We start from the raw sequence: 26,497 nt of genomic DNA, 5'->3' as shown, positions 1-26,497 counted from the left end.
TTGAGGTTTTATTATTTAAGTGGAAATAATAAACAGTAATAGCATGCTATTTTAAAAATGATTAACCTTTATACAAATGTAGTTTGATACCATATTTTAACCACAATATAGACAGAACTCAGTATAGTACATTCAGATATCTGTGTTTGGGCCCAGGAGTCACAAATTGAACCTCTGCGGGTGGTTGAAAATGACTGGGGGTGAAATAAACCATATTAATGTATGAAGGGAAAATGGATCCATTTGTGAGTTCCCACACAAGTCACAGTTAATAATTAAAAGTCACGGTTGATGTGTGTGCTTTACAGATATGCTTCTGCCAAAAAAGTTCCATGCCAGAATAAAATTGAGAACTTCTCTAAAGCATTTATTACACTCGTGACCATTCAGAAATGTACATATTTCTCTTTGACATATTCATTAAGTAAACTTAAGCCAATGATCTGTTAGTATTAGCAGGATTCCCACACACCCTGGAAAATATCAGACTGCTTTTGCAGTAACCATCTTGACTTTCCAAATCCCTAGCCAGTCGGTAATTTCACAACTTTTTTTATTCCTGCAAATGTACTATTTTTCTTCAATACATCAAAAACTAGTTTTAATTTGATAAATTGTTAGAAAAGTTAATTAAAAGCATTAATTAAGACTAACATTGTTCAGCAAGTCCAGAGTTTGTCATATCAACTCAACAGTCACTGCAAATGTCCAAAAAAAACGCTTAAAAACAACTAGAAAAATAGACTACTGGCAATCTGATTATCCTCTCATTATTTGGTGATACATATAAAACCACAAACTATTTACAGTTAGTCTATTTATTCCAACCTCCAGGTTAGCTTGAACAACGTCACCTACAAAAATAGCTCTTACCAACAAAATTATATCTTCAAGGCTCAGTCCGTTTCCGCCTGAGACCAGGTGTTTTAGGTATGCATAGATTGTCTCATGAACAAGATTAGAACCCCCAACTTAAAGATTTGCCGGTTCTCAATCCTTCAGCTAGAAGGTCAATCAGTTCTCTTGTTGTGTCTGCGATCTCCTGTTGTCTACATCCGTTATAGTGCCTATAAAATTTCCAATGACACTGTTGAAAGATTTTAACATGGACACCCCAAGCTCATTGCTGGTTTCATTGATGTCTGGATCATAGGCTCCCATGACTGGAGTGCACACTTCCACGCTCGCTCTCCCAGCCCTATCCAGAATCGCCATCAGTTGGCTTCTGATGTCCTCAAATAACTCCTTGTTGTACTGCAGTAGGTTTGAATCATCGAGAGGGTAGGTAAAATCCTCGGGGTAACAATCACGGGGAATAGGGAACTCAATGTACCTTAACCTGGGAAAGCTGATAGACAGCATTGAGAACAATCGCCGCAGGGCTGCAGCGGTCAGGGGGTTCCCCAGGAGTTTGAGATCAGCCAGCTCCTGACAGCAGGACAGGGCATCTGTGAATGCATCCATGTGCTGTTCTTCTATGCTGCATTCTTCAATTGTCAGGCTCACCAGTGAGGCCGAGCAGCGGCTAAGTAGTTTGTGGAAAGCAGGGGCATAAGACCTGAAGATTTCATGTCCGCTGAGGTCAAGGTGGACCAGTGCTTCACTGTGGAGGCTGTTGGCCAAATAAGTCATGTCCACGCGGTTCAGGTAGCAGTTGGCCACTTCCAAGCTTTGTAATGGAGTGTTTAATGGACTGTGTAAAGAAAACAGGTAAAAAAAAGTTAGGAACACAGAAAGCGCCCTGGAAAACAGGTGCTTTATTTACTAAATAAATAAAGCTACATAAAGAAGCTAAATAAATATGTGTGTGTTACATCATTTGAAAAAATGCATACTTTGTAAATTTCAAGTATTTGATCTGTGATATTGAAGATTTTGACTAAATATTTTGATTTTGAAGGATCTAGTTTGGGTGTATACTGCTGTCAGTCAGGTTTCTGCTCACACAATGTCTCAGACGTTGTTACACAGATATACTCGCCACTGTGAAACATGGGATTGTAGGATGCTCACAAAACCCACTTTTCGTTTTACTCACTTAAGCAGTCGTCGCAGGTTTCCAGTGAGAGTGGAGAAAGACACAGAAAGCTCAGTCAGTTTGGTCAGCTGTGCCAGTAGTTTGCCAATGGTACCCAACACATCTTCATCATCAGACCCCAACCTCCTAAAATCCAGCGCTCCAGTAGGGAGGGTCAAAGACTGTAGTTTGGGGAAGTCTACCCTGGAGAGCAGCACCTCCAGGTGTACGGCCTCCAGCGGTACGTTGTGAACTACCTCCAGCTTTGCGATGCACTCTGGTTCTGCCAGTCGAAGAACATAAAACAGCTGCTTGAGAGTGAGAGAATCAGCCCGAAAGCCAATGAAACGAGGCTTCAGCGGACAGAAGCGGAGGAGGAGGAAAGCCTGAACCACCGCCTCAAAGTTGCGGCCTGTGACAAAGCCATTCAGTCGTACATCGACGGATGTTTCAAATGCTGATTGGGACACATTGCTGGCCTGCATGGCCGCCGCGGTCTCATAGCACATTTGAGTTAAGAGCTGGGTTCTGGCCCATCGACCCAAGGTGGATTGACAGGGGCACTTCTGATGCTCAATGTCCTTCAGGGCTGTTAAATCCACCACACGGAGGCTTTTGGCATAAATCGATGGTGGGGACAACACATATTCCTTTGGAAAACAGAGAGGGGCAAGGTGTTTTAGAACAATTTGAAATGGTCATCTCTGAAACACAAATTGATTTGACAATGAAAATTGCACGGATTTCATGTGTATGAACATCGTGGCATTTTATCTACCTTTAAACCCTTCAGAATGGCCTCCAAACAACGCCGGCAGGTGCAGGAAGTGAGGTCCAAATGACAGTCCACTGTTTTTCCTAAGAGTCTTTGCAGGTTGATCTCAGGTAGCGGCCAAGTCTGGACCAAGACATGCAGCAAGTCAGCCTGCTCGTGAAGGAAGCAGGCCTTGAAGAGATGGGGGTAGAGATTGAAAGACACACAGCTGAGGTTCTCCTTTGCAGATGGGCCACTCTGGACAAAAGCCTCAGCAGCAAGGAATCGCAGAGACATCATGGTTTCTGGGTTTATCTTTGGGTGTTGCTGAAGTGGATCCAGGTTTCTTGGCTGGTGATGAGAGCTGATATCAAACAGCTCACTTTTCCCATGTGTTTCTCTTCTGTTGTTGCTGCTTTGTTGTTATCTGCTGTTGCGGTCTGACTGAATGTTGCATGCTTGTCTGGGGCCGGTCTCTCCGTGGCATGGCCTTGGGTCCCGTGGTAGGTAAGAGGGTGGAGGTTATTTATAGGAACAGCTGTCTCATGTCCTTCGTAGGGGCGTCGGGTCTATTTGTAACATACAGCATTGAACTAAGTCGAAAAACATCTTTCAGAACATCTTTTTCTTCGACATTGGGTATAAATAGAGATCTGCAAGAACCCCAGAAAACAATGTGGAGGAACAGAAGAAGAACTGCGTTGGATGATTCATTCCAACCCTTGGGCTGAGCTATATGGTATAAAGCTATATAGTACAAAAGTGGCTTTCTCAAATAAGGTCTTGCAAAACCTGTTGTTCTAAATACTATTACACAACATTTTGATATCACTGCACTCCGCAGCCTGTATTCACGATTAACAGTTAAGATATTTCTCCTCACTTAACTACAACAAAATGTCAGATCACACTGTATTGTGCTTAAGAGACAATGACATCTCTGCCTGTTTCGTGATTGTTAATATGAATAATATGAATATTGTCAATTTTTTTTTAAACCACATATTGCCCAAAAATGCAGTATCTTCACTGCCAGCTGTTACTTCCATGTATACAGGAATGATACCAAATCCTTACTGTCAATGAGCAGTTGCACAAAAGAGTGTCAGAGAGCACTAAGCATATACTTAGTCAGATTATTTTTTTCTAAATGTCAATTATTGTCTGGGGATTTGTTCAGGGCCTTCCCTTATTTGCTCAAAAAACACAAATATTTGGCCAATTTCAGATTACTTTATTATCATATATGTGTTTATGTGTACATCATACTGATATCTTCAAATAAAAAGCTAAACTCTTCTCACCTGCGCTTAAATCAAGTCTCAGTCTGCCTGATATTCATTTATTAGGGATGGTGGTGGTGATGATGATGGTGGTGGTGCTCGTGATGATGATGGTGTTCGTGTCTCTGAGCCAGAGTGTCCAAGACCCCATATGTAGGGTGAAGGTTTAGCATTATTCTGTCTCTGAGATGTGATGTGGCATCTTGTGACCTGGAGCGAAGCCTCTTACTGTGCGAACGCTGCAGGAGACTTTGAGCAACAGGCTGTGACCATGAAGCAATATGTTGTCCATGCACCCTGCAGGATTTTCCCTCTCGCCTATTCCTGTCTTTTCCCACAGCCATGGTGTCACTTTTCATGGCGTGAAGGAGTGATAGACCCTTGGGAGTGAGAGTGTAATTCCCTGGAATAACCATTGGGTGATGCTGAAGAGCTGAGGTAGAATCCTGTCTGTTCTCCTGAGGGTTGCGTTCTGGACAGGGATCAAAAATGATTCAGTAGTATATACTCCCTCTTAATAATAATATTTTAAACATTAATGAGTGACTGATTTTGTCTTTTTAGCCACAAAAGTTTAAATAATTTAACATACCTGCATTATCAAACTTGGAAGTATAATTTTCAATGCCAGCTAAATCCAGGTAGTGGTTTCTCCGTTCAATGTTTTCATCAACACAGTAAACTCCTCTGCTTTGACTTCCCCTTTCCTGAGGTGCTCCCGCCTTCTGTGTTCCTGGTTTCAATGAAAAATTGACATTATTATCAACAAACGTTCCTGTAAAATGCAGTCACACTGTTTAAAGATTCTGCATTGCACTCTGACACACTGCCTTCAATGGCAACACAAATAAACAAATGATGCCTGTAGTTTCTAGAGCCACACCTGTAGATGGGATTATGGTCAGCTTAACCCTCACTGCTGAATGGCCACCATAAGGCTGGTACACAGATGTCTCAAGAGCCTCATGGATAGAATTTATCAGACTGGACATTTCCTGCAGAGCACAAACATAAACACAGAATACAAAACCGAACACAGAAAAGGCTCTGCCGTCTTCAAACATACTCATGCAAAAATATACCTCTCTGCTGACTCTTCCTGTTTTCTCCAGACTGTACAGGGTGAAAACCCATTCCTGCTGAGGTTCCTCCTCTAGTGCATTACACTCTTCCTCCTGTGTGTACAATTAGTAACTTTATATGACAAAAATTAATTTGCAAATTATGAAGATTCTTCAAGAAAGAAACCTGGTGAACAAGTACACCAGTTAGATAGAACATGGACAAAAAATAACATGAGGAAATTTAAACAATAAACAAATATCGCATTATTTAAAACATATGACTGTAGAAACAGGTTCTTTAGAGATCTCAAAAGTAAAGGGTCTTTTTGTCGTGAGTCTCAGAGCAGGACATCCACCTCACACTGAGCTGAGTTCTGCAGGTTCCTCCTGGCATTGCAATAGTTTCCAAACAAGCATGTACCTTATAGCATGAGGCTCAAAACTGTCCAATAGTTTATCCAACAGCAAGAGACCAAGTATTGTTAATTGTCTATTCGTGACAGTTGGTAAATTGGTGTTTTGAAAATGTTAATTTGAAAGTGCAAGTCCACTGATATTAAAGTCATGCCAAAAAATCCCCCCCGATTGTCAAATTTAGTGTAAACTAGTGTATTTGTCTTAACATACTTGTACTCACATTGACATGGCCATTCCTCTTCTGAGTGTGTTTGTTGGAAGGAGGGAAGTCTCTGCTGTCGCTATCAAATTGCCTCTCGGGTGGTAGAAACACTAAAAAGTAACATTGTGTAGTGATCAATATGTATTCAAATTTAGGGAATTTGGGATTACTTTACACACATTGATATCCTGCTTTCAATGTTCAAAATTTCTGTATCACCTCAGAAAACAACATGACATTACTTTTCAGATCTTGTGTGTGTCTAAAATGATGTATCCCAAAATTTTGGCTAAAAAGTCAATCCTTAAATGAATAAACGAGTTTGTAATTCTTTCACTTACCCTTGAGGGGGCAGTTATGGTTCGGTGTACAGCTTTTCTTCAGCCCTCCATAAAAGTCCTGTTAATGAGCAGAACAAATGCACACATGAAAGCAGATCCATGCACGTGCACAGGCACACACGCACACACACACACACACACAAAGGGAGGAAGCTATTAAGTGAGTACGTTTTCTACGCTTTGGTGGGCTGGTGAGGGCAATCCAGATGTGTGGAACATGGAAAAAACCTTCGAAACCCACAGCTGTTAGTCTTTTGTTTAAAAAAGTCACAGACAGACAAATTTCAGGAGAGTAAAGCAGCAAAAGAACGTGTCACCATCAAACTTTCTCAACGATTGAAACTTGAACACTGTGGGCTGTACCGTGGCAGTGCAATTCCTGTGTGGGTGGATGTTCTGCCCTAGTTCTTTGCCTTATCAGGGCGCCATCAAAGTTTAAGCAACTGCTGCCAGCTGACAGTGATATTGTTTTATTTTCAGTAGTCGATTGAAGACATTATCAACATCTACGTAAAACTTTATGACATGACATTTTGATAACTTTGAAAGAATCTCTGTTTGTTTTAAGTGCAGCATTTGATTTCATCTTCATAATGATTTCTACTTCCAACTTGAATGCATTGTCTGATCCGTCTTTAAGGTTAAATAAACATAGCTCGGAGTTGTAGCTGGTTGTTCCAGATTATTCAAAACAATCGCGTGTTGAAATGAACTCTACCTGGCTAACATTTAAATGCTGCCAAAATACAGATGAAGTCAGAGATAGACGTGATTAGTAAATACTAAATTTGACATGTTAGATTATATGTGTTTGCTACAATTATGATTTTGGATTTAATGATCTTTGTTAGACCTTTTAAAACTTAGATTTTAATATTTATTCAAATGTCAGCTCCAACAATCAGGAAATGGTCAGGCCCCGACAGAAAGATAAATATGAAGATCAAGACTTTACAGTATTCATGCATGACCAAGATTAGTGTAACATCAAATAATGTCTGACAATGATTTCAAAATATCTCAGAAAGAACATTAGTCTGTCATATTAACAGTACGGCAGTGGTGTCATGGAAGACTGGTAAATTATATCGGCCTGGAAAATCTAATGGCACGAGTCGCTATTAATGAGCATTGAAACTCCACCGCAACCCTTTACGCAAGTTGGCAGAATCACCATCTCTTACAACCTTCATAAAAATGTTTCTAACAGTTAATTTAGTGATTTCAGCAGGTCTGTTGACAGTTAAGGTCAGCATGTGGAGAAACTGTAAATCATGTTTTGCTTTTTAAGGGGAGTAGATTATTGAATTTACCGTTTGAGGCCCCTTTTTCCATGATCGGAATAAAATTAGTTATTAAGTGAGTATGTGACAGTCTTGGTAACAGTTTAGTCATGAAATGGACATTTTTGGAGGGAGTACTCTCTCAACTGTAGCTGCTTCATTAAATGCCATGTGATGCCATTTATGTACACACACATTACAACATTACAGCGCAAAACACCCCCTCCCCACATCTTTTTCCTCTCCCTCCCCACCGTCTGTCTGGCTGTCTGTAGCTGGAGAAGCAAAGCAGTACCAGATGTGGACATTTTTTTAAGTGCAGGCTGGTATAAAGAGCTCGCTGTTTGGAAGGGGTGCTTGTGTTGCACTTCACAAGACTTGGAAGTCTCTTTATAGGGATGGAGGAGGAAGGGTGGAAGAATAAATATAAGATTCCGCCAAGCACCTTTCAAGTCTCAGTTTGCATTTGACGCAAAGGCTAAATTCACTGAAATGAAGCTGTGTGTGTGTGTGTGTGTGGGGGGGGGGGGGTGTCAGCAAAACAAAATCAGTGTGAGAAGGCTGTGTATTTCTTAGTTCTGAATTCAAAGTAAATCCACAGAGTGATGCCACAGTTGGATAATATTGGCTACCTTGCAATGATATTAATATCAACATTTTGCCCAAGTTAAATGGTAACAAACCTTGCCAAGATTAATGGGAAAAACCAGATACTTATCAAGTTATTTTTCTGCCGAATTATGTTATTTATTGCTTCATCTTGTTACAAGTTTACACAGCTCTGTGATTGCATAGTCAACAACATCAAAAGTATGTGTAACTTCATTATAAGCATATTATTAGTCGAACCCCTTTAGTACTTTTTATTTTGTCGGAATTGAAAGACATCTAATGGAAATGCCCCAAATTTTTAGCGTAGTCTTACAAGATTTTGTATTCCTTTCTTAATCCCCAATGTAACAGGAAACGTCAGGGCTACACAAACTGGCCACACCCGTGTTATTTCTCAGATAGCTGGGAATTTACATTCACTTGAACGTAAATAACACATGGTGTCTTCAAAGGTTCCAATATTTGACTGTCTTGACATTTTTACTCTACTGTTTTAAAAAGTGTAGGAATAAAACCAATCATGCATATTATTTATATGATAATTCTGTTGAAAAGGGATTTAAAAAAATCTTGTCAACAGATAAAATCTCTCCATAGCTAAGAGCAGTACTGTCCAGCCACCAGGATTATATAGACATACCTTTGAGAGTTGTATAAATGATTAAACAAATATTTTTCTCTACCTCTGTCAGTTTTGTTTTCTCTGTGTGAATACGCTCCAACTCCCTCTGACAAGTCAGCACACTGGAAGCCAAGCTCCCACCTGCAGTGCAGATGAATGAACAAGTCAAACTTTTGAACAAATCAATTTTATTTCCATATAATGGAAGTCCATGTTTTATGTCTTACCTTCAGGACTGTGCCTGCGTTTTGAGGCTTTCGTGATACAGAAAGAAAAGTCAGGATAATGCACAAGTAATTTCACACATAGACAAAGAAAACATACATTGCGACCGGGCTTAAATAACTCACCAAGTTTGGACTGTATTTTTCCCATATTCTTGCTTCTTCCGTGAGATGAGAAAACCTCATAATGTCCAACACATGGGGAGAGAAGTGCATGTGATGTTTGTTAAATGTTCGTGTCTCCCCAGCAGCACCAGAGCATCAGCACGCAAAGTATTTCAGAAGGACAGCTTGGCTGACTGGGGATGTTGTCAAAGAGTAAACATGCAGCTCAAGATGTTTCACTCCACCCTACTTTCCTGTTCCGTGAATCTCAGTTTATTCGACAAGATCACAACAAGACCCGAGGGCCAACACCCTGCTGGTGCCACCAGCATTGTTTCACCACACTGACAGACAGTATAACCTATATACACTTACACCACTGTGGAATCTAGGGGTGGACTAATATCAAACAAAAAAATACTGTGATGTGAAAAGTTGAGGCCTCCATTTAACAAGCCACATATCGGCCAGGTTCCTCCTGGTGGCATGTAATAGCATATACTTGCATCCCAGCAGCATACAGTGACCTCTTTTGGGAGATGCCACAACATTTATTATCTGTGACAACAAACACACACTGACCAAATCCAAAAATCCATTTCCCACCAATCAAAACCACTACCCTTTTTGTATATCTCAACTGGATGGATCTGTGATTTATTCACTTCACAGCAGTTTGTGAAACTGAACTTATTATCCAATTCACCATGTGTCTTCAGTGATTAGCACTGGATTAGCACTGGAATATGACTAGAAGTTTCCAGGTTGAATGGAAATGGTGTGTTCTCTCTCTACCTGTCCAGGTTCTCTGGCTTCCCCAAGCAGTCCAAACCATGCAGTAGACTAAATGAAGATTAAATGGTCTGTAGGCACGAGAGTCAATGTTTGTCTGTTTGTGGCCATATGCTTGACAGATGACCAGTCAATGTTTAACACTTCTTGCCCCAAATCAACAAGGACTGGCTTTATCCCCCTTGCTGATACAGTCAAATATTGATGACCTGTTGTGTGATCAAATGAGAAAATTTAAGGCTGCTATAGCTCTCATAGATTCAAAGGCTTGGTTAGCTGGAAGAATCCCAACTTTATTTAAGTAAAGCTATAATAATGGCAAAATCCTAATAGAAACACCATAGCCACTGTGGGATGCATCTGGATAACAGACAAAAATATATAAAGCTATATATGAAATATAGCTGAAATTACATCATGTTCAAATAGTATTGTTGCCTTTATACTATTCCTATACTATACTATTATACACTGTATGCTTCATATAAAGTATTAAATGTTTTCAATAAAGACTTAAGTAAAGGTTTCCATGAACTAAACAAAACCTAAAAACAGAAAGGATTCCTGAAAAGAGCTTTTATTTATCATATTAAAAAAATGCAAAAAAAGAGGCGTGTTACATCTTGATTCCTGTATATCCAATGTGAGAATGGCATCGAAAATAATGCCTGATGTCATTTGTGCAGTTCAACTTTATATTACATCATATACAAGTGTGTGTCAAAAAACCATAGTCCATGTTAACTTGCACCAATGGCAGACTCTTTGACAGTCAGGGCAGGGGTGGGACCAATGTGGGTCCAGATGTAGCCTTTCTCTGGTCTAATGGGGATGGTGGGAAATGGCGAGCTCAGCGACTTGAAGTATTCAGAGGGCGCATGACAAACAAACTCCAGAAACTCCATCTTTCTTGGAAGGTCCTCCTCTGGACCTAAAAAACAAAATGCAATTTATCATGTGCTTGTATACACATAGCAAAGCTAAGAAAGCTGAGGGAAAAAGAAATGTAAATTTGTAGATTTTTTTTCACCTACATGAAACATTGAGTAAGATATTAAAAAAAAAAACATTCTGCTGACTTCACTGACTGAAACTTTTAAATACAATTCTGACAAGTTGGTTATTTCTTGATTATTTTTAATAATACTTTTACTCTGGGTATTTTCTGAACATTGTTGAAAAACCCCACAAAGATTAAGTTAAATTATTTATTGTGGATAGCTAGAAAAAAAAAAATCTACTGTTAGAGGTAAGAACATTTTCAAACATACATGCAGTGTATGTACTCAGACAGAAGAAGCAATTTGAAGAGGAGTAACAGTGATCTGATTAATTTAATGGAATGTAAGTTTCATATTATTTTTCAATGTTTACCTATGATATATGTCCCTGGATCAAAGCGGTCCTTTGGACTGGCCTGTGTGGGGATGAGCCAGGTCAGTGCAGCGCTCTTTTCACAGTACTGGTCCTGAATGAAGCCTCTTATCTGAGCATAGTAAGGTTTACCGTCCTCTTCATCAGTCACCTTGATCACGTCCCCTGTCTGGTAGTAAACACCCTGGGGGCAGAAGCACAGACACTGACAGTCAGACTGTCTGACTTATTGTGACTGTTTGGTTATATCATGCTTATTAAACCGCCTGTTTAAAGACTGAACAACAAATCTGTTTAGCTACTTGGATATTTGGAAAAAATGGACATCACAATATTCAGGGGTCATTTTCCTGACACCAATATATTACGCTAGAAATAGTATAATTATGATAATAATATAAAAATTAAAATGACATTTATCAAAGGTTTAATTGGAGCTGATTTTTAATTTTTTGGGGGTATAGTTTGTCGATAAATTTCATGCAATTTATTCAAGCTTTTGGGAGTTGTTTTCAAAATGTTCAAAATTAAGACAATTTGATGGTGTCCTTTTCAGTATGATTTTGAGAGCAATACTGATAAAAAATTATGACATTGGGAAAAATTGTAATTGAACAGCAAAAATGACCAAAAACTACAACAGCCAATGTCCCAGTGAATCTATACTTGAATGTAGATGGCAGAATTCTGTCAACATTAGATATTTCAAAAATTCAATAATCCCATGTCACAGTTATACACTTTAATATGTGATACTGATTCCAACAAGTGGGTTACACTGCAATTGCTTATAGTTTCATATGGAAATATGAGAATGTTTTTTGTATGGCACCAAAATTCTTTTATTTAGCTAGTCCCTTCAGGGTTTGCCTCAGCCAATCAACCACCTCCATCTAACCCTAAGCTCTATCTCCTCTTTTCCTGACGCCAACTAACACATTGCTTCTCAAATCGTGGGGCAATGCCAAAGGGGGGTGCGTGTGACCCTGGGGAACATGCATATAGTGTAGTATCAGCTCTGTGATGTAGGTCTTTTTGCATCAAACACGCAGAAAATGAAACAAACGAAAGTCAACTAAAAGCTAAGAGGAGGAAATGTGACCAAGCGTATGTAGTACTTGGCTTCACTGTGACTACAGTGGGAGACGAGGAAAGACCGGTGTGTTTACTGTGTCTAAAAATGTTTGCTGCGGACAGTACGAAGCCAAAGAAATTGAGGTATCACTTAAAGACATTACATCCCTATTACGGTGAAAAGCAGCTTGAGTTTTTTCAGCGTAACAGGCCGAATTTTTGCCAACAATCATCCCCCTTTGACTCTTCAGTAACCCAGTGAGCACTATTGTTAATAAATGTTAAGAAAGTTATTTTTTGTTGCAAGTTCATCTATATTTTTTACTTTTTACTTTTCTTAAAGTTTATAAGGATACAATGTTATGTAGAGGTGTATATATAACACTTTTATAGACAAATTATACTATTTACAGCTGCGGCAGAGAGTAGGGAGGGGCACGAATTGTTTACTTCTTCCTAGGGGGGCAGCGTAATAGAAAATTATTGAGAGGCACTGAACTAACCAGTGAATACTGTACCTTATAAAACAATGATTCTGATGTGATGATTGTTGCTACAGACTCTGGTGCTTTGATTGGCTGGGGAAAGAAATAAACAGGGGGTGAATATGTAAAGCTAAGGTGCAGAAAAACGAAACATTTTTGCTGGTTAACATATCTCCAACTCACATTCTTGAGCTTAAAAATGTGTCGTCTTCCTTTGCCTTTTGTTGATACTTTCTTCTCAGATGCAGGAGCTTTATATTTGGTGCTCCTGAGCCGTGCTGACCTCCTGTGGATCTCTTGCTTGGACTAAAGTCAAGACACATGAATACAAAAAACAAATAAGTTTGGTAGGACCATACAGCTTCAGATTTACCTGGCAAAATGCAGCTGAACTCAGTTAAAGAGAGATTTTTCTTTGTTTGTTTGTTTGTTTCTTTCTTTCAGGTTTCCAGATGCGTTGGTTATATCATGCATCTTTACCCTGCACGCCGGGGAATTTGCAATATTCATCCCTTTGACAACAACAAATAAATCAATCTCTACGGCAAACATATGACGTCATGATAAAGGCCCCAATTCTCACCTGCTTGCTCCCGCCATTGCTGGGCTGCGTGATGGAGGACGCCGATGGTCCTGACGCGCCGCCGCCGCCACCGCTGCTTTTTCCCGTGCAGTTGTTGCAGAGAATCTCTCCCTGGCTCCCCTTCTTCCACATGGACGAGGAGGTGGTCTTACAGACCGCGCAGCTCGGCTTCAACCCCAGCGGCATCGTCGGCGGCCGTGACAGTCGAAGGGGCTGAAGTGCTCAACAATGAAGCTGAGAGCTTTTCCTCTGTCCTTCTTCTATTAGCAGCTCGTTTTTCAACGTCGCTTTTACATGATTCCGGAAAATGTCAGCGATAGAAGGACGGTGATTCCCGCTCCGCTCCTCTTTAGACGACCAGACTCCTCTCACGGACGGCGTTGTCTTCAGCTTTTCGCCAAGAAAGGTTCATTTGAGTAACCCGGACTGTCAATAGTCCATCCAGACCGAGCTTTCTCGCTGCCTTTTCTTCTTCTGCGGTTTGTTTAAGTTCAAAACATGCGCCATCCAGTGGTGTGGAAGATATTATCTACTTCTACATGCTTTTTAGCATACTTTCACATACTTTCAAACTCCTGGTATAATACAACTATTTGATATAAATTTCTTTATTAAGTTACATGTTAACTGCTCCCCCATTTTGAATAATAGTAGTGTTTTTTTTTTACAACTATTAACTTAAAAAAAAAAAAAAAAAAATGTGGCCTCCCTTCCAGTAGATGGCAGTGTGACGGCGGAAACAACACGCAATCACTCCAAATCCAAAACGAAGAAATGCTTCACCGGTCAAAACAGGAGCCTAAGTTCCCACTGTTTGCCGCCGTGCTCTCATGAAGATGTCTCAAAACCCCGAAAAAAGTAACCAAACGTCAAGTAGCAAAAAGGCGGTATCCCTTCCCATTTCCAGGGTGAGATTGATCATGAAAAGTTCCCCCGATGTCTCCAGTATCAACCAGGATGCTCTGTTCCTCACGACCAAGGCGACGGTATGTGCAGTTCGATGCTAAATGTTACTAAACCATGCTAACTCATCAAAGCGTTCATTCTCCACGACGGCTGCTATAGCATCATTGCTAGCATTCTTGCTAGCCATAGCTGTGGCTGCTATGGACTATTTTTGCGACAGGATTTCCTGTTGATTTTGACTGTTATTTTTCTGCGTTTGAAGGAGCTGTTTGTCAAGCACCTTGCTATGTCCTCGTTTAACAACGGCTCCGGGAAAGAAACCAACAGCCTAACGTACAGTGACCTAGCTAACGCCGCGGAGGACACTGAAACTTTTCACTTCCTTACAGGTGAGACACAAACCGACATGGACCAAGGAGATACGTTTTGTTTTCCCTTTTCCTCTTGAACCATCACTGTGTGTGTGTGTGTGTGTGTGTGTGTGTGTGTGCGCGAGCGCGCTATTCGTCCTAAATCATACAGCATAAACGGTTGTAAATCAATCATAATTATAGCACGACGTGCCTTATCTGCAGTAGATTCACTGCTCGTAATGCCGTTGCAAATGTGCCTGTAATTCGCCTTTTAATTTAGCCAAACATGCATCTCATATGCATTGACTTTATCCCCATATGTTTTTTTTTTATTTGACCTGCAATGATACCATTAAGATTAAAAATGGAGATTGGCCTTATTTTGGAGACTTTGTGTAAGCCCAGAAATTAAGAAAACGTTCAAATATAAAAAGCTCTGACTTCACCATATATCAATAGTCTGTAGGAAACAACAAAGTGCCATAACATCTCAAGTCCCAAACTGTGTGAATAACAAGTGTGTGCAAATGCATATGCAGCAGTGTTTGTTTTCTGTTTTCATTGCATTTCTCAATGTTTTATGTTGTAAACTGTTTGGTGCATTTTCCTCTGAATGCACTGAGTGGCAAAATGTTTGCCTTGATAAACTTTTGCCTGTGATGAACGTTATGAGGACATTAAAATTTTTAAGAATGATGATGTTAAGAATCCAATGATATTAATATTTGTTTCTGTTAGAATTAATTTTGGAAAGTTAATCTCCATGGGAGAAAACAGATAAGAAAAATGAGTTTTCTCTTTATCTGACAGATATTCTACCTAAGAAGATTTTGGCGCGAGATTACCTTAAATCGTTGGAGCAATTGCAAGAAGATGAAGCAGACTTTTAACAAAAAGCAAAACAAAACACCAAGGCTGTATTTCCTGTCTCTGCTGCTGTGCCCTTGGACAGATATTTTTGAAAGTGCATGTCCTGCTGTGAATCAAAGAAACGTGGACCATTCTCAAAGCCTTGGAATACATTGTAATGAAAAAGCTCAGTGGTAGTGCTGATGTAACCGCCACCAAGAAGCAATTGTGAACCTCTCAGAGGAACATTTAGAAGAGACTTAGAACAAGACTTGATTCATGTCTATTGCTAGGTAAACATTTTTCCAAACAAATGTAACAACTCGGAGTAGAGGTAACTCTTCTTTCCAAAGATAATGCTTTTGTAGGCTGAAGCTGCTAAAAATGATGCACTTGAAAAGTCGGTTCATAAAAAGGTTTGATTTATTTTTATTTTTTTGATTATCTTGTGAGGTTTTCAGGAAGAGTGTGATGCCTGCTTTATGGCCTACAGACCTGTTAAGTGTAACAGAACCCTGCGCAGCTGGAGGACAGATGTGTTCAAGGTTATTACCACTCCCTTTTAAAAGATAATTGGATGAACAATTTATTTTTTTCTGAAAGGGGTAACTACTAATGTGTTCTGATCCTTTTTAAAGGAATAGTCATGATTTTCTCATAGATTATGAAGAACATGTGAAAATAGTTTGAACTTGTAACAAGAAGACATACCTCATTTTTTTCCAGAATAACTACAAACAATTGAACAGAAAATAAGTGTATCTAACATCCAGTCATCTTTTAAGGCAACTTGTATTGTATTTACTAAATTGTCAATTCAGTTTGATATTAAAATAATTAATCCTTCTGTCTGTTAATCAATGGGAGTGTGATTTTACATTGTGGCACAATATTACTTATGTATATAATCAGCTTTCTGATTATATAAAAACACATAGCAGTTTTCTCAGTTTGTATATTAGCTGTAAATTAGCTGAAAAAAATGTTAAAAAATGTGACTTAGAAAAAAAGATCCCAAACTTGCAACAAACCTAAAAATTGCTATAGATTTCTAGAAAATTCAAGGTGAAAAAGGATGACGTGTAGTTTCCTCTAATGTGAAAGACAGAGCCTCAAAATAGATATAATGTTTGCGCTAGAACTTAATTATTGGAATCAGTGTCAAGAAACTTTCTGAACTGTTGGATGTTTAATGAATGAACACCTGGTTTTATGGAGCCTCCATTAAATATCTTGAGTGCAGCTGTTAGTGTATATAAAATACATCAACAGATTTTTAGGTTACTTCCTGTTGGTGTAAATTCCCATATTATTTATGAATTTTTGGTAGACTTCTTACTTGTATCTTCTGTAATATTTATGGTTTCAATAGGCAGTTTCCAATCATTTTTCAGTTAAATTTGATTTCTTAAAGTCACCTCATGACTCCTCAGGTAACATTACAACTGTTTCTGTGGGAACCCAAGGTCTTTTTTCAGCAAATCTTTAGGTGAAGTGAAAACTTGCTCTATTTTTATGTTTCACAACTGCCAGGGGGTTATCCAAGAGCCTGCTGAAATTACCATTAAATTTCTTCATCCAAACTACATGAAAACATGAAATGTATTTATTAATCCTTTGTTATTCATGGTTACAAATGCAGAATGGATTGGTGAATTACTGTCCTTTTTTATAACAAGCCACAGTAATCCCTATGTATTTTCTAATGGCTGGATATCAATGCATGGGTACAGTCTGAAAAGAAGAAAATCAATAAGAAACAGATGTTTGCCATCAGTGTAGGATGATTTTGTTGAGTCGAAGCTGTGTGTTCAGCAGTTTCTTCTCCAGAGTTGAAAACTGCGTCTCCAGGTTGCTCACCATGTGCTCTCTGATGTCTATGGCATCCCTTGTGTTTGTAAGATGCTCCTTTATGCTGCATGAGATGACAAACAGTAATTATACAGTCTGCTGTTGGTCTGGTAAGATATGACACATCTGTGTTTTTTCTCTATTTTGTATCAAGACTAGAACTCCACCTGGACTGGATTTTTGGAGCGAAATATCAAAATAAATATTTGGTAGTAGCTATAAATTAATCTGCAAATATTGTTCAAGTACATAAGCAGTTTCCACAAATATTTGAAAATATCAAAAGTACAAGGCCTAAAGTTGAATGCCCCAATCATTGTGTTATTGATAGTGACGTCAGCTAATTTCAACATGTCACCAAACATCAGTATTACATCAGGAAAAGTCTCAGAAGTTAAAATAAAAGATTTAACCAATGCTACTTTTCAGCTTGAAATTAACAACGGTATCACATCAAATTGCTCAACTCTGCTGGACTTTTTTACTCATTGTGACCAAAAACTGTTTACAATTTTAAAATACAGATAAAGCTATGTAGTTGTCAAATACAATATGTGTTTTGGGATTTCTCTTTATATAATTACTGATTTTATACAATAAAAGATATTGGAACAGGGTATATTTATGACAATTGAATAATTTTGGCAATTTTTGGTTCTGTGTATGCGAGTGACAATGAAATTGCCGCTACCAAAGCAGACTATTAAATAGACAAATGCTGAAGACTATATTTTTTCTGGAATAAGAGCAAATCACATGGGAGTCACCTAAGGAGCTAATACTCATGATCTCTATTAGTCTAGTGCTCACCTTCTAAGGACCCCTAGCTCCTTCCCATCTTTCCTCTTCTCCTCCAGGGAAACAAAAACCTTCTCCATGGTCTGCATGGTATCCACCACACTCTGGTGGTCTGAGAGGATCCCTTGAACCTCTTCTTTGGCTTGGTAGTCATAGGATACCCCCCCCTCCTCCAGCCCACTGGAAGAGGATACGGCTTGCAATGCAGCCCGGTTCTGCAGAACAAGCAGGCGGGACTTGGCGAACTCCTCTGGCTCAGCGATGTTCTCCCAACAGATGTCAGAGGATGGGGGTAACCAGAAGCGCTGGGAGCAATTGACTGGTTCCCCAGGGGTTTCTGTTATGAAGGGGCTGTCAGCTGGGAAGCTGTTCAGCAGTTCCAGAATCGATGATCCAGAGCCCCATGCAAAGTCTTCTTGGTCCGCTTTCCCAGGTTCCTCACTGAAGGAGAAACTAGAGGGAGACCCTGCACTCTCTGCTGGGGATCGGAACCCCAAAAGAAGGAAGCACGACAGGCAGAGCCAGGCTCTGCTCATGGTCCTCTGGAGCATCTCCAGACTGTTGGGAAGACAAGACATGAGCATGATTGCCAGGTTTGGTTTGCATCAAGTGTGTAATGCTAAAATATAACTCAAAACTCTATTATCAAATTACTACCACAAGTCATTGCACATAGATTTAAAATTATTCAGCAAATTTGACTTTTCAGGACTATTTTTTTAATCTGTCATTTTGAGATCATTAATGTGTACCAAGTTTTGTTAAAAATATGTGAACATTCCTTATTTAACATAGTATTAATATAAGAAATATAAATTAAGAGAATGTTTTTAAACAATAGAGGACACACACACACACACAAGAGCATTAAAAGCCGGAAAAGCCATTTGGCGTCATTATCCTCTAAAAGTCTTTCCACTATTTTTTTTTTCTTCTTTTTTTTACACAACACATCTGCTCTCAACACTTAGTCTGCTTTCTCAAGTTGGAAGGTAAATAATAAACTTTTTAGTGAGCTAATAAAATCAAAACTAATATCATGCAATTTTAGTTGAGCGTCAAGTTAAGGGAGAAATTGGCATTTTTTATGTAACATTTTGATGCATAAAGATGTTCCTACTTCATAAGAAAACTTTTATAGGGAAAAAAAGGTACCAATTGAAAACATATAACCTACGATCATTCTTTTAAGTTGCTGTGAATTGTGCTTTCATTAATGAAAGTGAATGAAAATTTTCATGAATGAAAATGACAAAATTATATTCAAATTCCATAGAATCATACAGATTATTTTCTATTTCTTATCACTAGATGCTTTGTTTTATTTTAACAGCTTTACAGTGATTATCCAAAAAGCAAAGCAGCATCAAGGCAGTATTGTGATGTTTGCATCACTCTCATTCATCACAAACATCATTTCACGCTTCATGCTTTAATAATTTCATCTTTGTCACTCATTTAAAATCTTACCTTGTAAAGAAACCCCGGCGACAGAGCCTTGTGTCTGAGTCCTGCGACGTTCCTCTAGTGCCTGAAGTGGCTGGAAAAACTGAGTCGTTGATCCCAGCCTGTTACATGCCGTCTGAATCACCAGTCACTGGCCATGTTACAGCAGTCAGGAGCACGGGTTTCCTTCAGTGTGCTGGGGGATTTATGGGAAGTGTGAACTTACATGAGTAAATGCACTTTCTCTCCTGAACAGAAACTTCTCTGAAACATTAAAAATGCATGTTTGGCTACATGAATTTTCATCTTAACCTCTAGATTGCCTTTCTGTTTTGAATCTATTTTCTTCCTCTTGTGTGCTGTGAGGGAGGAGAGAGGCAAACGAGGAGGTGTGTGTGTGTGTGTGTGTGTGTGTGTGTGTGTGTTTTGTGAGAGGAGAGAGGCAAACGAGGAGGTGTGTGTGTGTGTGTGTGTGTGTGTGTGTGTGTGTGTGTGTGTGTGTGTGTGTGTGTGTGGGTGCCTGCGTCCATGCTTTTGTGCTCTTGGAATTTACAAGCCATTTTACAATCTCCTAAAAATGTTCTGGATGTGCAGTGATTATACCTGTGTGTACTGAAATGACATAAGCAGCAGTGTTTCAGGGACAAAGGCATGTTGGATGCTGGAATACTTAGGGACTCTATCCCTTACCTTCCTTCTTTTTAACAAAAAAAAGGAAGGGGGGAGTTCTCTATAATTTTCTGAACGCTCCAAATTCCTGCAAATTTCCTACATCCTAAATTTCCTACATTTTATCTCTCAATATTTACACCATCACTTGTCATTTTTTTTGCTCTTCCCTTTTCTCCCCACTGATCTTTTTTGAACATTTCTAATTCCTACAGGTTTTTTTGTTACAATTAATTTCAGCTTCCAGGCTCTGACTCTGCATTTCAGTTGGCAGCAGTCACATTGGATTTCATGCAGGAAAAGCATTTCCACAATTCTTAAGAGCTTTTGATTAAACTACATCTGGATTTATTTAAGGAGCCATTTGAATGGCCCCAGCATGATTTCATCAAACCAGAGGCTTGCACTCTGAGATAATCAGCCAGAAATGAGGACATGTTTTGGCACAAACAGTCAAGGGCGTGGAGGAATGGACAACAGGAACCAACCTCCAAAAATGTCAGGGTGATTAAATAACAAGAAAAAGAAAAAGAAAAAAACAGGGAGTATCCACTCAAGAAGGGGGCAACAACAAACTTTACTCTCTCAATCCTGGTTATGTAATGGTACATTGAAAATTACATTTATGAAATGAATAATTTGTTAATTGTCTTCTATGAGAGGAGTAAGGTGATGGGAGCTGAAGAGGTGCACCTCTGTCATATCCCAATCTTATACATTTTTAATCATGCAGTGAACATCACCTTAGCAACAATGGAGAGTGGCCAACACAGATGACCTGCTTATTTCATGTCTGTGTTTACCCATCAAAAACGGACATTTTCGTCCCTTCAACTTCCATGTGAACTCACCTTGCTGCTTCAACACATTGTTCTTTATATACCGATTTCATGTTCATTCAACACTGATGCAGCCAGTTGAAGAAAACCTCTGGAATTACGTGACATCCTTTAACAATGAAAACGGTATTAGCACAAATAAGGCACTCATAAATTAGCGAAAAGAATAATTACTTTATGAAAGAATTTTCAAGAAAAAAAAAGACCCAAAATGTATTCATATCAGATATATGTCACAAAAATGTTTTGAACTCAAGTATTTGGACCTTTTTGTACACACTTTAAATGTGTTCCAATTAGCTGTTTCAGGTCACCAACTATAACACTAGAAAATACTTTTTCATTTAACATTTCAACTAATAGAAATATACCGGGAATAGTGAGAAATTGAGATAGAAACAACACGATGACAGGTCTATCTGTTGCAAAAAAGTAAAGAAGTACAATTATATGAAATTTCACGTTTAGTGAATTGTAGTTGGTGTATGGTTTTTGAGAGAAAGTAATCCTTCATTGCAATGTCTAAGCTCAGATGAAAAAGGATGTAAATTTAGAGAAATAAACATAATGCAACGATTTTATTACATTATTTGTCAAAGGTTTACTTTCCATGGTAGTTGTGCACAAATATTCAGCAGCATTTCAACATGATGATTGTCATTCGTTGCCCTGGCGACTGAGGTGCGTCAACATTTATCATCCGAAGGGGAACAAGAAGAGGTTTCGGTCCTAGGCAACAGGAAAATCGCTGCGTACTTTTCCTTCTTGTGATCTCTCTATCCGTATATTCAGTGATATTAGCAAATCAAATCTTCTTCTGATTTTTATTTAATTGTTTACAAGTGGAACGTTTTTTCTTAATTCAATTTCTGCTGCGAAACGAAGAATTAGCATTACGAGGAGGTAACAACCCCAAACATACGGATAGCTTGCTGCCTTCGATTCCGACGAAAACGGACTGAACGCCTTCATTATGTTTAAAAACACATTCCAGAGCGGATTCTTGTCCATTTTATATAGCATTGGTAGCAAGCCTCTTCAGATATGGGACAAAAAGGTAAGCAGCCACTGGAAAAAGCGTTGAACTTAACTTTAGCTCAGCGTGGTGAGTTGTGCTAATGCTAACGCCATTATCCTGGGTTTTTATGCCCTGCCGTGGTTGTGCTAAATTTCTTTGCCAAAATTACCAAGACATGATTGCATCATGCACAGCAATTAAGTCATGCTTACCGTTCACAGGTGAGGAACGGCCACATAAAGAGGATCACAGATAATGACATTCATTCACTCGTGTTGGAAGTAGAGGGGACAAACGTAAGGTGGGTTTTTATCCATTGAATTCATAATGAAGATGAGTACACCTCCCAAGACATTATTCCAACATCACATTGACGCTTCCCTTACAGCACCACCTATATAACCTGTCCAGCAGACCCTAAGAAAACACTAGGGATCAAGCTCCCTTTCCTGGTCATGATCATCAAGAATCTAAAGAAGTATTTTACGTTTGAAGTTCAGGTACCTATCTAGACATCCTCCAAATGCCTGCTTCATACCTGCTTGGGCTCATGGTGACATGTGCTTCTCTATGTTACCTTCTGTTGGTCTCAGGTTTTAGATGATAAAAATGTTCGCCGGCGATTTCGAGCCAGTAACTATCAGAGCACAACCCGAGTGAAGCCGTTCATCTGCACCATGCCTATGAGGTTGGATGATGGCTGGAACCAGATCCAGTTCAACCTGTCAGACTTCACCAGGAGGGCCTATGGAACCAACTACATCGAGACATTGCGTGTACAGGTAGGTGACTAGATGATATTTTGACATATAAATTGACAGTATAGAACTTTTTCAGAGGGACATTGAGGAACACGAAAGGCGATAGCAGATTTTCATGGATATCATTTTCATTAATAGACTGAATTAATTAGAATAATCTCCAATGAATGTCAATGACTACTAACATATTTCTGTCTCTAACTGATCTGTCTGTCTTTCAGATTCATGCAAATTGCAGAATAAGAAGAGTCTATTTCTCAGACAGGCTGTATTCAGAGGATGAGCTCCCAGCAGAGTTTAAACTCTACCTGCCTGTCCAGAATCAGAAAGCAAAGGTGAGGCACACCCTTCACTTAGTCCTTAATGACGGTTTTTCGCAGTCTTAATTATTTGTATCTCAGAGAAGTATTTCTAATATGCGTAACATGGTCAAGACACCTAACAGTATTAAAGACATGTATGTTTGTTTGTTAAATTAATATGCAGAGCAATAATGAATTATAGGATAGAATAGAATATGCCTTTCTTTTGCCCACAGTGGAGAAATTTCAATTGACACAGCAGAAAAGTGAACAGTGTGCTAGAGGTAGTTAAATCAAAGTAAGACTTATAAAAATGACAATATGCTAAGCTAAAAAGTAATATTAACAATACTAATAAAATATAAACATTCTTGTGTTTATTTTTGCATTTCTTTATACATAACCATATATCTCTGGAATGTACAAGTGTAAACAAGTGTTGCATATAGTGTATATTAAGTACTTGTCAGTTTTTCAAGCCATGTGATATTTGGGATTACGCAGACACATGTTCATTAATTTTTACCTATTTTATTGTGCGGTTTATTAGAAGAAAGCAAATCTGAACTTTCTTGAAGTTAGAGATGCCGTTGCTAGTTTCACCAGCGGGTGGCGATATTCTCACATGCTCTGACGTAGCAACAGGTTTCACTGTCCAAACACTTCTGAGTTGCATGAATGACACTTCATGCAAGGGTCCTTGTGGCTTGTAAGAAACTTCTAGATAAAAATGGTTAGTTTTGACCAGTCTTTACAAGCTTTTTAGACTCGTGTTAGTCCCACAAACGTTTTTGAGCATGTAAGGGCAAAAATATATCTACCAATTCAAGGAAAGTCCCTTTTTTATAGGCCATAACCTGACAGGAACCTAACCACCAATATGTGGTAGATAGTATTTCAACAGTTCAAATGTGTCCAAAAAAAGCACTGCAGAGTCCTTTATGCAGAATTTGCATAATTGCATCATATGGCCAAGGATACAAATTGATTAAGCAAAAGTGGAAAGTCTGATATTTTTGGAGAGAAAAATTAAATATCTGTGTTATTTGTGTTTGTTGCAGCAGTAGAGCTTCGCTCTACACTTTCCCCTGGATATGAAGTGTGAGTTCAAAGATTATGGATCAGGTTCAGTCCTTTTCTGATTGATTACTGATCATTGTTAACACGGTTATACATAGTCATCAGTTCTTGTGTTTTTTTCTGTATTTCTATTCCTTTCACTTTTTGCAGTGTGTTACCATTATAAAATGTATCCATGTTTTTATCATGAAAGTGCCCTCCAATAAGCCTTTGAAAATCAATAAATCAACATTTATATGTTATGAGTTATGGTTGGATAAAAGTCCAATATAGATCTAATTTTCAAAATGTGCTTAGTCATGATATATGTGTGAAAACACTGTTTTTTTTCATGTAAGAGGCTTTCAGTCACCCAATGCATAATTTTTAATTTATTTCTTTTATTTTTTTATTTGGATAATGGCTTAATTACTCACAAATACTTTTAGAGGCCCTATTGGGAAATCAAGTTGTAATGGTTTTATGCTGTTTTTTTTTTTCTTTTGTTTCATCTGTGAATGTTACTTTAATGTGGGGATTCTTTTTGCTTTTTAGTAAAATATGTGGATGTTGTGAATAGCTGTACAGTATTAAAACCCCTAATTCAGTTGGTCTCATTTGTTCTTTCTACTAAATTGGGTTTTGTTTTCTGTTTTTTTTTTTAATTTATTTTTTCATCACTGGAGTTTACTTTTTATTAGTATCTGTTGTTTTGTTTGTACTGAACCTTCTAGTTGCACGTCTTTTCTGCAAACACATTGCCGGGTAGTGATTCTGTTGGGTCGGGGCATTCGGGCTTCACATTCCTAACACAAGACCCAGTCAGACCATGCACTGACCCAATTTATCCTTAACCATCTGGACCTTATACGCCAAAAAATTTCAAACAATTTTACATTAAGCCCCCTTAATCATCATAAACAAATAGCCCATGTTGTAGCTGCAAAAGATCAGTAATATATTCATATATTATATATATCATATATATTATATATATATATTCAGAGGACTGTATTTCACTGCTCATGGATCTGAGGCACCCGCTTCCTGGCAAAAGTGACCCAAGAATTTTCACACCTCACAGTCCAATACGATATAAATGAGTGATCACTGATAAACATTACATTTCCTCCTTTTTAACATGTTTTCATTTCAGTGGCCAGCATGATTCGTTTGATTCGTTTAGAAATTTTTTTGAGAAAGTCAAGATTTGCAGTAACGGCTAATTGCAAAATGGGGTGTCTTTTGGATATTGTTTTTGGTATATTTGAAATGAAGAAAACTGCAAATGTATTTCAAACAACACTTATGGGTCCATGACCTCATGTTTTACTTCACTTATAAGAGATTTTGATGTAGTGTATTCACCATGGGACAATTAGATCATCAACCTTCTTGTTTTAATGTTAATCCAGTTTTCATAAATGTTATGTGATTCTAAGTCATAGATTCTCTGAATGTTAATTTTCCTTAGAAAGCATTAAGTCACAAAACAAAAAGTTTAAATGTGGTATAATACTTAATGTTCATGTCAATGATCTCTCAGTAAATATTACAAATGGTCACAAAAAACAGGTTGGAAAAAAAATATTTTGTAAAACCAATTTAGTTAATTCCAGTTAATGAAACAAATATATTGAGATTTCAAGAATATTGAGAAAAAACAAAAACAAAAACAATTTTCATCTGAAAATTTTGTAGCAATCTGGTGGGAATTTATGACGATGTAGTACCCGCACCAAGTTCCCTTCTTCCTAAATATTCCCTGAATATTCTCGGTCTTCATTCAGCTTTAGTTTCCCTTAACACTTGTTGCCAAGGTGATGGAGATGGTCATTATTTACAACTTAATTGCTGACTCCTAGCTTCTCTTTGGGCTGCAGTACCAATTCACACTGATAGTATTGGCGGCCTGTGTAACCTGGGACTTCACAACTTCCTGTTTCACAGTAAGGATGGGAATGCTGCATCCTGTGTGCCATATCACAGTTTCCCCTCTCACAACACTGATTGGGAACATTGTTTGCCCCGTGTTCATCACAGCTTTACTATCAAACTGGATAGAGATGTCCACACAGACAGATGTGCCTCCAAATGGACAGAGATTTCTTAAATCCACAACCCTGATTACCTCTCACAGCTTCTCCGTCTGTCATCTCAAATATGCCTTTCCCGCTGTTTGTCACACAGCAGATGCTATTTTTATTAGCAGCACTGCAGTGTTCAGTAACAGTGATACTATATTATTGACAATGTGTGTCTGCTATTTGATATGACCTTACCGTTCAACTATCCCGCTCTTCTCTGCATTCCATCACAGCATCCCATTTCATAGTGGCAGTCGCTGGGAGGAGCTGCTGTGATGGCACACAGGAGAGGCTGAATATCCATGAATTGGCTCTGTGAACAGCTGC

General features: G+C 38.6%; 6 protein-coding genes across 8 annotated transcripts; 2 read left to right on the top strand and 4 right to left on the bottom strand.

Annotated features, from left to right (window-relative positions):
• Positions 1–69: 69 nt before the first annotated feature.
• Positions 70–3,239, bottom strand: lrrc14b (leucine rich repeat containing 14B). The gene is made up of 3 exons (XM_086178041.1): positions 2,796–3,239; positions 2,039–2,667; positions 70–1,693 (listed from the first exon to the last, which is right to left on the bottom strand). Exons 1-3 carry the CDS (start codon positions 3,069–3,071, stop codon positions 1,015–1,017), a joined length of 1,584 nt encoding a protein of 527 aa, XP_086034167.1. The 5' UTR covers positions 3,072–3,239; the 3' UTR covers positions 70–1,014.
• LOC147216232 (protein naked cuticle homolog 2) lies at positions 3,224–10,066 on the bottom strand. Of its 3 annotated transcripts, none has more exons than XM_086178046.1 (10): positions 8,946–10,066; positions 8,823–8,849; positions 8,657–8,736; positions 6,079–6,136; positions 5,756–5,847; positions 5,137–5,229; positions 4,938–5,049; positions 4,647–4,787; positions 4,076–4,526; positions 3,224–3,261 (listed from the first exon to the last, which is right to left on the bottom strand). In XM_086178046.1, exons 1-9 carry the CDS (start codon positions 8,968–8,970, stop codon positions 4,117–4,119), a joined length of 1,038 nt encoding a protein of 345 aa, XP_086034172.1. In that variant the 5' UTR covers positions 8,971–10,066; the 3' UTR covers positions 3,224–3,261; positions 4,076–4,116. The 3 variants fall into 3 exon arrangements, with proteins under 3 accessions (XP_086034172.1, XP_086034173.1, XP_086034171.1); XM_086178045.1 differs by lacking the exon at positions 3,224–3,261 and adding an exon at positions 3,313–3,424; XM_086178047.1 differs by lacking the exons at positions 3,224–3,261; positions 8,657–8,736; positions 8,823–8,849; positions 8,946–10,066 and adding exons at positions 3,301–3,424; positions 6,247–6,390.
• Positions 10,067–10,292: 226 nt separating this feature from the next.
• On the bottom strand, positions 10,293–13,688 carry gatad1 (GATA zinc finger domain containing 1). The gene is made up of 5 exons (XM_086178049.1): positions 13,233–13,688; positions 12,833–12,955; positions 12,683–12,742; positions 11,091–11,274; positions 10,293–10,647 (listed from the first exon to the last, which is right to left on the bottom strand). The coding sequence occupies exons 1-5, from the start codon at positions 13,416–13,418 to the stop codon at positions 10,457–10,459; spliced, it is 744 nt and encodes a 247-aa protein (XP_086034175.1). The 5' UTR covers positions 13,419–13,688; the 3' UTR covers positions 10,293–10,456.
• A 293-nt stretch (positions 13,689–13,981) lies between these two features.
• chrac1 (chromatin accessibility complex subunit 1) lies at positions 13,982–15,734 on the top strand. The gene is made up of 3 exons (XM_086178255.1): positions 13,982–14,218; positions 14,401–14,527; positions 15,302–15,734. The coding sequence occupies exons 1-3, from the start codon at positions 14,063–14,065 to the stop codon at positions 15,379–15,381; spliced, it is 363 nt and encodes a 120-aa protein (XP_086034381.1). The 5' UTR covers positions 13,982–14,062; the 3' UTR covers positions 15,382–15,734.
• Positions 15,735–16,906: 1,172 nt separating this feature from the next.
• Positions 16,907–19,769, bottom strand: LOC147216229 (uncharacterized). Its single transcript, XM_086178254.1, has 3 exons — positions 19,460–19,769; positions 18,002–18,547; positions 16,907–17,255 (listed from the first exon to the last, which is right to left on the bottom strand). The coding sequence occupies exons 2-3, from the start codon at positions 18,538–18,540 to the stop codon at positions 17,114–17,116; spliced, it is 681 nt and encodes a 226-aa protein (XP_086034380.1). The 5' UTR covers positions 18,541–18,547; positions 19,460–19,769; the 3' UTR covers positions 16,907–17,113.
• Positions 19,770–21,654: 1,885 nt separating this feature from the next.
• Positions 21,655–25,050, top strand: LOC147216228 (cilia- and flagella-associated protein 20). Its single transcript, XM_086177623.1, has 6 exons — positions 21,655–22,000; positions 22,183–22,262; positions 22,350–22,461; positions 22,555–22,743; positions 22,944–23,057; positions 24,086–25,050. Exons 1-6 carry the CDS (start codon positions 21,917–21,919, stop codon positions 24,089–24,091), a joined length of 585 nt encoding a protein of 194 aa, XP_086033749.1. The 5' UTR covers positions 21,655–21,916; the 3' UTR covers positions 24,092–25,050.
• The last annotated feature ends 1,447 nt before the right edge of the window (positions 25,051–26,497 follow it).

Source organism: Fistularia commersonii, chromosome 30 (genome assembly GCF_037954325.1).
Source record: "Fistularia commersonii isolate RoL2024-O1a breed Wild chromosome 30, RoL_Fcom_v1.0, whole genome shotgun sequence".
NCBI classification, from domain to species: domain Eukaryota; kingdom Metazoa; phylum Chordata; class Actinopteri; order Syngnathiformes; family Fistulariidae; genus Fistularia; species Fistularia commersonii.
This window is presented reverse-complemented; position numbering and strand designations above follow the sequence as displayed.

Coding starts and splice junctions, on each gene's coding strand:
- lrrc14b (XM_086178041.1), bottom strand. CDS start 3,071: ATGATGTCTCTGCGATTCCTTGCTGCTGAGGCTTTTGTCCAGAGTGGC. Junction 2,668..2,795: donor CCATTCTGAAGGGTTTAAAG/GTAGATAAAATG, acceptor TGTTTTCCAAAG/GAATATGTGTTGTCCCCACC. Junction 1,694..2,038: donor AACCTGCGACGACTGCTTAA/GTGAGTAAAACG, acceptor TTCTTTACACAG/TCCATTAAACACTCCATTAC.
- LOC147216232 (XM_086178046.1), bottom strand. CDS start 8,970: ATGGGAAAAATACAGTCCAAACTTG. Junction 5,230..5,755: donor AGAGGAATGGCCATGTCAAT/GTGAGTACAAGT, acceptor TTGTACACACAG/GAGGAAGAGTGTAATGCACT. Junction 4,788..4,937: donor GACCATAATCCCATCTACAG/GTGTGGCTCTAG, acceptor CATTGAAACCAG/GAACACAGAAGGCGGGAGCA.
- gatad1 (XM_086178049.1), bottom strand. CDS start 13,418: ATGCCGCTGGGGTTGAAGCCGAGCTGCGCGGTCTGTAAGACCACCTCC. Junction 12,956..13,232: donor GCAATGGCGGGAGCAAGCAG/GTGAGAATTGGG, acceptor TCTTGACTTTAG/TCCAAGCAAGAGATCCACAG. Junction 12,743..12,832: donor ACATTTTTAAGCTCAAGAAT/GTGAGTTGGAGA, acceptor TTCTTTCCCCAG/CCAATCAAAGCACCAGAGTC.
- chrac1 (XM_086178255.1), top strand. CDS start 14,063: ATGAAGATGTCTCAAAACCCCGAAAAAAGTAACCAAACGTCAAGTAGC. Junction 14,219..14,400: donor TCCTCACGACCAAGGCGACG/GTATGTGCAGTT, acceptor CTGCGTTTGAAG/GAGCTGTTTGTCAAGCACCT. Junction 14,528..15,301: donor AACTTTTCACTTCCTTACAG/GTGAGACACAAA, acceptor TTTATCTGACAG/ATATTCTACCTAAGAAGATT.
- LOC147216229 (XM_086178254.1), bottom strand. CDS start 18,540: ATGCTCCAGAGGACCATGAGCAGAGCCTGGCTCTGCCTGTCGTGCTTC. Junction 17,256..18,001: donor GAGCTAGGGGTCCTTAGAAG/GTGAGCACTAGA, acceptor CATCTCATGCAG/CATAAAGGAGCATCTTACAA.
- LOC147216228 (XM_086177623.1), top strand. CDS start 21,917: ATGTTTAAAAACACATTCCAGAGCGGATTCTTGTCCATTTTATATAGC. Junction 22,001..22,182: donor TTCAGATATGGGACAAAAAG/GTAAGCAGCCAC, acceptor TACCGTTCACAG/GTGAGGAACGGCCACATAAA. Junction 22,462..22,554: donor ATTTTACGTTTGAAGTTCAG/GTACCTATCTAG, acceptor TGTTGGTCTCAG/GTTTTAGATGATAAAAATGT.